General features: G+C 40.2%; 1 protein-coding gene across 1 annotated transcript in view; it reads left to right on the forward strand.

Moving 5' to 3' along the window:
* DDX46 (DEAD-box helicase 46) overlaps window positions 1-11,005 on the forward strand; it is a 53,150-nt gene extending 42,145 nt beyond the window's left edge. Inside the window, exons 19-23 of the mRNA XM_056124794.1 lie at window positions 54-230; window positions 1,346-1,564; window positions 2,550-2,694; window positions 7,883-7,956; window positions 10,192-11,005. Coding sequence (XP_055980769.1) covers window positions 54-230; window positions 1,346-1,564; window positions 2,550-2,694; window positions 7,883-7,956; window positions 10,192-10,239 — 663 coding nt within the window. The 3' untranslated portion in view covers window positions 10,240-11,005. The remainder of the gene's footprint in view (window positions 1-53; window positions 231-1,345; window positions 1,565-2,549; window positions 2,695-7,882; window positions 7,957-10,191) is intronic.
* The last annotated feature ends 1,136 nt before the right edge of the window (window positions 11,006-12,141 follow it).

Here is a 12,141-nt window from a genome sequence, read left to right on the forward strand (position 1 = left end):
TAATTTCCTATTTTTAATCCAGTTTTTATTAATCTTTGTTTTCTCTTGTCTAGATTGATGAGCAGATTGAAAGCATGTTTAATTCAAAGAAGAGAGTGAAGGATATGGCTGCACCTGGAACATCCAGTGTCCCTGCTCCCACTGCCGGGAATGCGGAGAAATTAGAAATTGCTAAAAGATTGGCCCTTAGAATCAATGCTCAGAAGAATTTGGGCATCGAGTCTCAGGTATTAAGTAATTTGTTCCGAGTCTTAATACTTTCCCCCGCTTCTCTTTGTTGCTGCTATGCTGACCGTGGTTGCTTGCACACTGGTTGTGTGCTTACCAGGGCACTTGTGGAATGTGCTTGTGGTCCTAGCACACTTTGGGAATGTACACTCTGAGGATCAGGATCTTGTAGTTTTGTTGCCTTCTAGGGACTACATTCCTTTGTTTCCATTTTAGACCCATACCCACAATACTTGAGGATACTTTTGGCTCGTTGATAAGGTCTTAAAGGTTCATTGGGGGCCAACAGAATTTAGGCTCAAGGCGCCTAACTTGGCCTCACACATACAAATTGTGTTTTCCAGACCTTTGAGCTTCATTCCTAGCTCTCATTTTTATATGCATATATGAGTTTTAAGTAATCTACTACACTTCAGTGAATATTGGGTTAGACTGTTAGGGGAATAAATAGTAATTCATTAGTGTTAAATGGACAGAGATTCTAGTTAAGAGGTAATTCATTGCTAAGAGCCATAGATTGTGTAAGTGATTTTAAACTCATTGTACACTGATGCAATGATCTCAAGGTTTATTTAATTAACCAGGGCATTTCTATTTTTTGGGTTGGGTTTTTAGGGGGCAACCCTTCTGGTGCTCAGGGGTTGATCCAGGCTATGTCCCCAGTCATCCAGGTGTAGAGAACCATTTGCGCTGCCAGTTTACTAATCCAGGGCTGGCTATTTGCAAGACAAGCGTGTTAACATTTGTATTGTTTTTCTGACTCTAACGGCAGTTCTATGATTCTTTAGGTTTTCTTAGTGGGCAGCAGTCTTGGGGTGCTTAGGGGCTGTTCCTGGCAGTATAAGCAAGGGCTTCTATATGCACAGCTCTAACTCCAGCTCTCTGAGCCATACCCCTGGCCCTCACTTTGTTGTTTAATGTAGAGTTGAATGTTTTTTAGGCTCATCGAATTAATAAACTATCAGTTACAAAGAAGTACTTCTAAATTGAAGTTTGGACCTGCACAGAACTAGAAGAATGCTTTTAGTTGGTGACTTTCCAGAAAATAATTTGTGAAGGGTTCCTGTTCTTGTCTGTGCCCTCTTTTGAGATTTGACTGTAGTATTTTTAACTGCAGGATGTGATGCAACAGGCCACCAATGCGATTCTCAGAGGTGGCACCATTTTGGCTCCTACTGTATCTGCAAAAACCATTGCAGAACAACTTGCTGAAAAGATCAATGCCAAGCTTAATTATGTACCTTTGGAGAAACAAGAAGAAGAGAGACAAGATGGTGGTCAAAATGAATCTTTTAAGAGATATGAGGAAGAATTAGAGATTAATGACTTCCCACAGGCAAGTAACAGGTCTAAACCTTTTGCAAATATGTAGAGAAAACTCTTGCTCTGTATGTGTTTCTTTGTGTGTGTGTGTGTGTGTGTGTGTGTGTGTGTGTGTTTAAGAGAGAGAGTTTGAGATGTGTGCTTGTGTGCTGGTGGTGTTCAGTGGACCATATATGGTACCAGGAATTTGAATCTGGGGTTGGTAAGATATGAGGAACGCATCTTGCTCTCTATGCTAATTTCCAGCTACTCAAACTGTTGCTTCTTTGTAGTGAATATTTCTCCTTTAAAATCTACAAATCCCAGGCTGGAGCAGTAGTATAGCAGGCAGGGTGTTTGCCTTGCATGTGACCTGCCTGGATTCGATCAGTGGCACCCCATATGGTCCCCTGAGTACCACTAGGTGTGACCCAAAACACAAAAAGTTTTTTAAAAAAATCTCAACTCCCCCCTATTAAAAGTTACGAATTTATTCACCCTCTTTCATTTTGTTTTTGTATCTTTTTATTCACTTGGCATAGAGTGATGAAATGTGTGCATCACATTTTAAGGAAAGGCTCTTTGCCACTCAGCTATCTCCAGACTATCTCACAAATATATTTGCTCTTTCACCTTTTTTCTACGTGAAAATAACAGAAATTTATTTTTAATATGTTATAGTTACAACAGGAACTAAATAGATATATGATATAGGGCAGTCTTAAACATAGTATTGGCAGGAGTATGATTTAGTCTCCCTATTCTTAGTATAGCAGGGTTTTTTGGGGGGAATGGGGTCTTGGGCAACACCTGGCTGTGCTTGGTGGTTACTCCTTGCTCAAGGACCATTCTTGGTGTGCTTGGGGTGCCATGTGGGGGTGCTGTGAATTGAACCTGCATCGGCTGCATGCAAGGCAAATGCCCCACCCATTGTACTATCACTCCAACTCCTGGTAAACCAGGTTTTCACAATCCTGTTATGTAGTGATTTATTTTTCTCCCTATCTTTTCTTTCACAGACTGCTAGGTGGAAAGTTACCTCTAAGGAAGCTCTGCAGAGAATTAGTGAATATTCTGAGGCTGCAATTACAATCAGAGGAACGTACTTCCCACCTGGAAAAGAACCCAAGGAAGGAGAGAGGAAAATCTACTTGGCTATTGAAAGTATGTCCTGTTGGTTCATACTCACTTGAGTTGATCAAAATTGGTGTAGATTGGTCTCCTAGAGTGACTGACCCTACCTCCTGGGATCACTGGAAAGATCCATGTGTGTGTTAGTAGCCTTGGTACAATTAAGGCTACTCTTTCTTCACTTAAAGAGGGTAGATTTCCAGGGTGTTGAGTGATTGTGCTTTCTAAAAAGTACGTGTACACCAAATAAATTTAGGAGTCTTTGCTGTAGATGTTGTAGCATGGAGTGAACGTGAGGTCATTTCTAGGGAGGAACACCTTATAAAGAAAAATTTCATACTTCCTTGCAGACATTTGAGGCTTTCATAGTGCAGTACCTGTGCAAGATTAAGGATACATGTTTGGAACTCTACAGTTTTGACTTTGTCAGATTTCAGATATCTTCTGAAAGAAAACGGGCTTTATAAAGATTCATATCTTACACACTTTCATTAAGTAGAACTCCTGGCAGAGTGTGGATTTAAAAGTAAGTCAGGGACTGGAGTGATAGCACAGCTGGTTGGGCGTTGATCTTCCACGCGGCTGACCCGGGTTTGATACCCAACCTCCCGTATGGTCCCCGAGCACTGCCAGGAGTAATTCCTGAGTGCATGAGCCAGGAGTAACTCCTGTGCATTGCTGGGTGTGACCCAAAAAAGGGAAAAAGGAAAAAAAAAAGTCAACTTGTAGGACCAGATATTGTGGGTTGGAGAGTTACCTTCCATGGAACTGACCTGGGTTCAATCACCGGCACTTCATATGGTCCCCTGAGCCCATCAGGGGTGATCCCTAAGCATCAAGCCAGAGTAAGCCATAAGCACCACTGGGGGAAGCCCCCAAACAAAAATAGACAGCAAAAGTAAGGTGACTCCTAATATTTAAGCAGAACGTTTTCTGAAATTTTGCTGAAGTTTGTTCATATCTTTAAGAAAAACGAAAGACAGTACTATAACTCAAAGGATATGACTAATACCTTATATAAGAACATTAATTCAAAAGACAATGTCTATGTGCTTAGGAGTCACTCTTGGCAGTGCTTGCAAGGTATATGTGGTGCTGGGATTCAAACCAGGGTCAGAATTTATAGACAAGTGCCTTAACCCTGTACTGTCCCTGCTGCCCCTGTTATATATCATTACAGCATGCATTCATGCAGTTGAGGTATTCACAACAACTGAATTCTATTTATTTACTGGTGCTTGAATTTGAGAAGCTGACTCATGGGTATTTCAAGTCAGGATTTTTTGTTTCCTAAAAGACTTTGTGTCTCCCAATGACTCTTTTTAAAAAAAATCTTATTGGATAGTAAAGGAGATTTGTTAGCACCCAAATCTTCACGAGGAGAAAATTTTACACGTATCATTCTGCATTGGAGTTGGACAGGGATCTTTCTAACTCCTGTGTTCATTAGCACACGTAGCTTGGAGACATAATGACTTCCCGTGGAATCCGATAATAAAGTCTCTCTTATGCACAGAGTCAGCTTTTTCTTCTCAATTTGAATCCCACAATCATCATTTAAGCAAAACCAGTATTTTAAATGTCTGTCACAGAAAGAGGTAAATAAGAGACATGATTGTTTTCTTTGAAAAAGGAGCCACTAATTTATTGTAGATGATTACGATTGGTACAGTATCAAAGTTCACTTTATATATAACTATCATAATGCATTTCCTATACGTGCAGAAGAATTGAAGTCGGATAGCCTTTGTGGACAGCCCAGAGCTTCAGATTCTTCCGTCTTCCATCTTACCTCCACTTCACTCAGGAAATAACATCTAATTTTTATAATCTAAGATATTTTTTTCCCCAGTAAATAATGTCAAAAATAAATCTTAAGAAAGCTAGAGACAAAACAATTCTAGAAACATAATGATGCTGGAAAAGAGTTGAAGGTGGGTAATTAAAATGATCTAAAGCTTGGAGGATTTTCATAGATGATTAGATTTTAAAGGGTCTCTCAGTTTTTGAAACTCTATCCAAATCAGCTGAACACTAATAGGATGAAAACAGGTGTTGAAAGGAGCCCAGTATCATCTGTTTCTAGGTCTGTAATTGGAGCGACCCCATTCCCGGGCTCCTTGATGACTCTGCAGAGACTCAGTAGCTCTCGGCCTCCCACCAGGCAGCGGGAAGGAAAACAGGAAGGACTTATGGGCCTTGCCAGCCTGTATAATTTATACAGCCTGTTTTGTGACTCTCTCCTTTTACTAGTGGAGTATCCCTTAAAAGCATTCAGAGTTGTTTTAGGACCAATGAAAGGAAATGCCTGTTTTTCATGGCAGCTTATAAACATATGTAACCTATTACCTAAAGAAACTATATAAGTCAAAAATTTAAACTGGTCAAGCCCTAAGAAAAAGTAGGAAAATTAATCTTCCACTTGGAGCTAGGTGAGAATGTAATTTTCCTTTGTTTTTAAAGTAACAGACTTGGGGGTCAGAGCAAAATACAGTGGGTAGGGTGCTTCCCTTGGGTGCCACTGTCTGAGTTCAGTCCCCGGCATCCGATACGGTCCCTTTTACACTGCCAGGAGTAATTTCTGAGTGCAGTTAGAAGTAAACCGTATTGCCGGATGTGGCCCCAAAACAATTAAAAAACTCCCTCCCACCCCAAAAAAACCTAACAGATTTTTTTTTTTCATTTTGGGTCACACCCAGCGATGCTCAGGGGTTACACCTGGCTTTTGCACTCAGGAATTACTCCTGGAAGTGCTCAGGGGACCATATGGGATGCGGCCATGTGCAAGGCAAACACCCTACCCTCTGTACTATTACTCCAGCCCCCCTAACAGATTTTTCAAATGAGTTTCATAGTAAGTTATACCTAGAGTGTGTGTATGTGTGTGGGTATTTTGATTGGAACTGTATTGAATCTCTATAATACTTTGGATGTCATAGTCATTTTGACAGTATTCTTCTACTTCGTGAATGGTGGTATAATTCCATTTCCTCATGTTCTTTTTTATTTTTTTCTTTGCTTTCTTTTTTTGGGGATTACATCTGCCTGTGCTTAGGGCTTATTCCTGGCTCTGCACTCAGGGGCCACTATTGGGGGGCTTGGGGGCCCATAATAGGGTACTGGGGATCACACCCAAGTCCATAGCATGTAAGGCAAATGCCTTACCCTATTATATAGTCTCTCCGACCCCCTATTTTCCCTCCCTTCCTTCTTCCCTCCTTCCTTCCCTTCCTCTTTTTTGTTTTTGGGCCACACCTCGCTGTATTCAGGGGAACCATATGGTGTGGCTGTATTCTTGGCTCCATACTCAGGAATCTCTCCTGGCTGTCTCAGGGGGACCATATGGCATGCTGGGGATTAAACCTGGGTCCGTGGCTTACTTGCTGTACTGCCTTACCAGCCCCTTTTTTTTCAAGCTAATTTCTAGGTATTTTACTTTCTTAGCCACACTTGTGAATGATTTTTTGTTTTTTGTTTTTTAAATTTCTTTCCTGTTTAGATATTTGCATATAGAAATGTCATGGATCATCAGTGCTGATAATACCTGGTTTACTTCTTGGATTTAGTATCTTCTTTTTTTTTTTTTTTTTTGCCTTTACTATGGTTTACAAAGTTGTTCATGATGCGTTTATTGTAGGCATTCAGTATTCTAACACCAATTCCATTACCAGTGTGAACTTCCCTCCACGACTGTCCCTATTTTCCCCACCCCTCCACCCAACCTGCTCCTTAGCAGGCACAAAAGAATTTATATTGCTTGTTACAACTAAATGATTAATGGAATTATCAAAAAATAGTTCAGCAAAAGAATATTTTTGAAAATTGTTATATCTCACTAGGAAATCATTAAGTATTGTCTGAGGGCTTACTAAGCTCTTGTTGCCAGTTGAACCTTTGTTAATGTTTTTGCTTATTATATTTAGTTGGCTTCTATGTTACTTTCCTATCTTGTTGGATGTGCTCCTCTTGGGATGTCAGTATTGTATAATTTAGAGAAACTCCAGAATATTTAACTGGGCCATGAATTCATATGGCGTTAGCTGTGGGATGTGGGTGTAACTGCTGTGGCTTCTGGAAGTATGGGGTTGGGGGGGGGGTTGGGAGAGGGAGGCTGCAAGTGGGGGCCACTTGGAGAAGACCACAGAGTTCTCAACCTGAAGACTAGTGTATCTGGAATTTTCAGCAGTTTGACATCTCTGCAAGGCTTAGTCGTGAAGCAGTGGAGTCGGGCCATTGGCATGGTGGTTGCTGGGGGCTGTGAGTGTGGCAGCTGGAGCTTTGGCAGGGCAGGGACTCGGCCTGTACCCTTCCTGAGGGCACCAAAGAGGTTTAAGCCACGAGAAATATTTCTTGAATTATTAACTGTGAGGCCAGGAGCTATAGCACAGCGGTAGAGCGTTTGCCTTGCGAGCAGCCAGCCTGGCTGAGCCGGGTTCGATTCCTCCGCCCCTCTTGGAGAGCCCGGCAAGCTACCGAGAGTATCTCGCCCACACGGCAGAGCCTGGCAGGCTACCCGTGACGTATTCAATATGCCAAACATAGTAACAACAAGTCTCATGATGGAGGCGTTACTGGGCCTGCTCGAGCAAATCGATGAACGGGAGGACCAGGACCGTGACCGTGATTAACTGTAACTGTTTGAATGAATGTTTTCAGATTGCCTTATCCACCTATCTTCATATTCTTTCATACAGTTTTCTTTTTCCTTTCATTGTGTTTTCTAACCAACTATACAGCTTCCCGCTTCAGTAATTAACATGATGTCTTCCTTTATTTTGGAGACAGGGAGCAGTTGGAGTTGTTCCTGGCTCTATTCAGGAGTAATCTGGTGGTACGCAGGCAATCATGTGGTATCAGGGATTTAAACCTGGTCAGCTACATGCAAGACACGTCCCTTAACTCCTGTACTATTTTTTCTGGCCTGACGTGAGCCTCTTTTAATTTATGTTTTTATGCACATATGATTCCCTTTGAGAAATGCTCTAGTGATCTCCCTCATTATTCTTTAAGACTTTGCTCACATATTACCTTCACAAAATATTTGCTAAGAAATTCGACTAATAAGCAGCCATTCTAAAACATGTTTGATATTTCACCAAGAATAAAAGAATGTCTTAGCCAGCCTTGCAGTGTTCCTGAAAGTTGCCCTAATGGACCTCCACACTATGTATAAACATTCATTATAATTATAGAGAAGTAATTTTTTCCACTCATTCTCCAGGTGCCAATGAACTGGCAGTGCAAAAAGCAAAGGCAGAAATCACCAGGCTCATAAAAGAAGAACTAATCCGGTTGGTGAGTGAAAACCTTAAGAATTCATTTTTTTCTTTGAATTTTTATTAGTGGAACACCATGAGGTACAGTTGTAGACTTACAAATTTTTGTGCTTGGGTTTCAGTTATAGAATGATTGAGTACCCATCCCTCCACCGGTGCCCATTCTCCACCACCACTGATCCCAGTATCCCTCCCACCCCCTATTCCCCCATCCCACCCTGCCTCTGTGGCCGGGCATTCCCTTTTGTTCTCTCTCTCCTTTTGGATGCTGTGGTTTGCAAAAGAGGCATTGAGTTGTATTCATGTTCAGTCTATAGTCTACTTTTAGCATGCATCTCCCATCCTGGGCGGATCTTCCCAACACCCTTTATTTGGTTGTCTCTTCTCTATCTGAGCTGCCTTTACCCTTAGTGTGTGCGGCTGGCCTCCAAGCCATGGAGTAAACCTCCTGGTACTTATCTCGGCTATGAGAGTTTTTTTTTTTTGCAATAAACGTTTTATTGAAATACAATATAAATGCAGAATTAACAAATCAGATTGCTCAGTGAAATTTACAAAGGAATCATACTGATGTCCTGTCCATATGGAGAGCTATAGAAGTTTATTATCATCCTAGAAACTACCACACACGTCTTGGAGTTAGGCTCCTCAAATGGAAATATTCTGATTTATCTTTTCTTTTTCTTTTTTTTTCTTTTTGGGGTCAGACCCGGCAATGCACAGGGATTACTCCTGGCTTGTGCACTCAGGAATTACTCCTGGCGGTGGCGGTGCTCAGTGGACCATATGGGATGCTGGCATCAAACCCGGGTCAGCCGCGTGCAAAGCAAACGCCATACCCACTGTACTATTGCTCCAGCCCCGAAATACTCTGATTTTTAACACTGTAGATCAGTTTTGCCTTTTTGAACTCCATATTTAATGAAATTACATGCAGAGTGCTTTTTAAATATCTAATTTCTTTCACTCAGCATTATTTTGAGGAAAATCAGTCCACGTTGTATCCAGCTGCACAATTCATTCATTTTTCTGGCTATATAACATTTACCTATGTCACTATGTCTTGATTAATTTATATGTTGAACCTTAGTTTTTTTTTTTATGAACACCACTTCTATGAGCATTTTTCTATGTCTTTTTGGTACACATTAATATGCTTTTCTCTTGACTAGTAGTTTGAAGTAGAATAGAATATTTGTACTTAAGCTTCAAGTTTGTATTGCTAAATGACTTTCTAGACAATTTACATTTTCTTCACCAGTGTATGAGAATTCCAATTTTTCTACATATTTTTCCCCAGAGTGTTGTCAGTGTTTTTAAACTTACTGCAGAAATTTAATGATTTTTAAAAATGTCTTTTATAGACCACGAGAGGCAGACATGTCCTTGTGTGTTTAGTGCCAATAAACTTGTAAACTTTCCATAGTGTCTTCATTGGAATAATGACCCTCTGAATGGAAACTCCTTTTTCAGAATGTGATTTATTTAATTTGTTTGTTTTTGGCCACACCCAGTAATGCTCAGGGATTATTCCTGGTTCTGCACTTAGGAATTATTCCTGGCAGTGTTCAGGGCCCATATGGCGTTCTGGGGATCAAACCCAGGTTGATCGCGAAAGGAAAATACCCTACCTACTGTACTCTTTTTTTCTACCCTGCTTAGAATGTGATTTATAAGGCCTTCCAAACCCCCCTCCCCACCCCACTCCCAGGGCCAGAGACCTGGTGTGACCCTCAAGACCAAAAAGTAAAAGTTTTACTCTGAAGTTTGGGGGAAGGTATAAATATAGCTGGTTTAAAAAATAAAAGAGGGGGCTAAGATAAACCTTTAAATCTTGCACTTAATACTGTTTAACTAGATACTAGATTGTTGTTTACCATTAGATTTTAAGGATTAGTTGATGTACCTCACAGAATTATCAAGTGGTGCATTTTTTCTAATATATTTTAAATAGTATTAAAAATACTTTAATAATGGGCTGGAGCGATAGTACAGCATGTGCAAGCACATGGCCAACCCAAGTTCTATCTCCTGTACCCCATATGGTCCTGGCTCCCCATTTAGTTTCCTGATAGGAGTAATTCCTGAATGAGGAGTCAGGAGTGTGCAGGTGTGCTTCCCCCCACAAAAAAAAAAAGAAAAGAAAAAAGAAACCAAAATATTCTGTATAATCTTAACAGTTAATATGCTTGTTTTTAAAAATTCATTTGTTTTTCACGCTTTTCTAACTATATCTTTTATTTTTCTATTGCAGCAAAATTCATATCAACCAACAAATAAAGGAAGATACAAAGTCCTTTAGAACAACTGAGATAAACTTTTTACTTATTCTGGTCTGTGATACTTGTGGCAGTTGTCAGCAGTTTACAATGTATTGTAAATTAAGATTTTTACAACTCTGTCTTGCTGATTTTTTAAAAATAAGAAACCAGTATTTGCTAAAGAAAATCTTTCAGTAAGTACCCTCAGAATTACCAGACTATGAAGCAAGCCTGTTTTCTTAGTATGTCCCTTAATGAAAAACTTAATATCATTATTTTAAATATCTGGATAATATTCCAGAAGTTTATCAAAATGGAAGTATTTGGACTTTCTGTTGAAGGTAATAAAGTACACAAGTCACTTAAAGGGGCGATTCACCTTTATCCTTTTGAAATGAAATTATGATCATCTTCTCAGAAAAGGTAAAATTCTGTGTCTAATTCTTTGTGTTCCACTTGAGCTTAAATAGTCTCAGTGGATAACATGAACTGGATTTAAGAATGTCATAGTAGAATTTTTACAAAATGGGATTAGAGTTTTTGTTTAAATTTTTATCATTGTAAATGGGCAATTGTTGGGCTGCTTTTGGTTTTGTAAGATTAAACATTTGTAGTATAAGAAATGTTTGCATTTCTTTATAGTTTTAGTATTCACTACTTTTAGGTTCCTCTTGTAGTTTCTGGTGCTATGGCTAGCTTCATTAAAAGAAAATTATTTATAGCCTGTAAATATTAATATGATCCTTCTCTCTGAAAGTGTTTCTATATACATCTGTACATATGGTATAAACAAACACCCTAATTTCTTTTTTTTTTTTAATGTAGGAGTACTGCTATTTATTCAGCCACTGATTAGCTGATTGAATTGAAACACCCTAATTTCTTAGTTTGCTTTTTCTTTAGAATTATTGAGTAGGTTGTGAGCTTTCTTTCTTAAAAATTTCCGGCTATACAGGAGTTGGAGTGATAGTATAGCAGGTAAGGGCGCTTGCCCTGCACACCGCTGACCCAGGTTTGATCTCTGGCACCCCTAGTGGTCCCCTGAAGGTTGCAAGGAGTATTCGCTTAGCACTGAGTGGAGAGTAAGCCCTGAACGCTGCTGCCTGTGGCCCAAAAATTAAAAAAAAAATTAAGCACCATAGAAGTAGCTCAAAGTTTGTATCCTTTGCACATTGGAGGCTTTGGTCTAATGCCTGGCACCCTGTGGTCCCTTAAGGACAGCCAGTAGTGAACCCCAAGCAAAGAGTCGGGAATAGCCCTTGAGCAGTGCTATGTGTCGCCTCCCCCAAAAAACAATTTTTTTCCCCTAGCATGTATATTAGAGATGTTACTGGTAGAGTACTTGCCTTACATATGTGAAGCTTCAGGTTTGATTTCTAGCACCAAATACTCCCTATAGCGCTCAGCTGGGAGTAGTTCCCAAGCATTGCTTGGGGTATGCCTCCAAAATAAAAATAAGACTATGTTCAGGTCTGGAGACTAGTGAAGGATTTAAGAAGTTGCTTTGCACACAGCCAGCCCGTCCTGGTTCGATCCCTGGCATGGCATAGGGTCCTTTGGACACTGCGGGGAGTAAACTCTGAGAATCACTGGGTGTTGCCCAAATGCCCATCCTACTCTCAGTGTTTCTTTTTTCTTTTTCTTTTTTGGCCATATTCACCAGTGCTAAGGGCTTAATCCTGACTCTGCACTCAGCAATTACTCTTCTTCTTCTTCTTCTTCTTTTTTTAATGTAGGAGTATTGCTGTTTATTCAACCATTGATTAGGCTGATTGAATTGGGCACGAACTCTGCTCAGCAATCACTCTTGGCAGGCTTGGGGGACCATATGGGACACAGAATCTGGCAACAGCCTTTCCCATTGAACTACCACTCCGGCCCTACTAAGTGTATAATGTGTTTACGCTTAGACTTACACAACTCTCAAGGAAATTAGGTTTATA

The sequence above is a fragment of the Sorex fumeus genome, unplaced genomic scaffold (assembly GCF_029834395.1).
Source record: "Sorex fumeus unplaced genomic scaffold, SorFum_2.1 ptg000051l, whole genome shotgun sequence".
Taxonomy (NCBI): Eukaryota; Metazoa; Chordata; class Mammalia; order Eulipotyphla; family Soricidae; genus Sorex; species Sorex fumeus.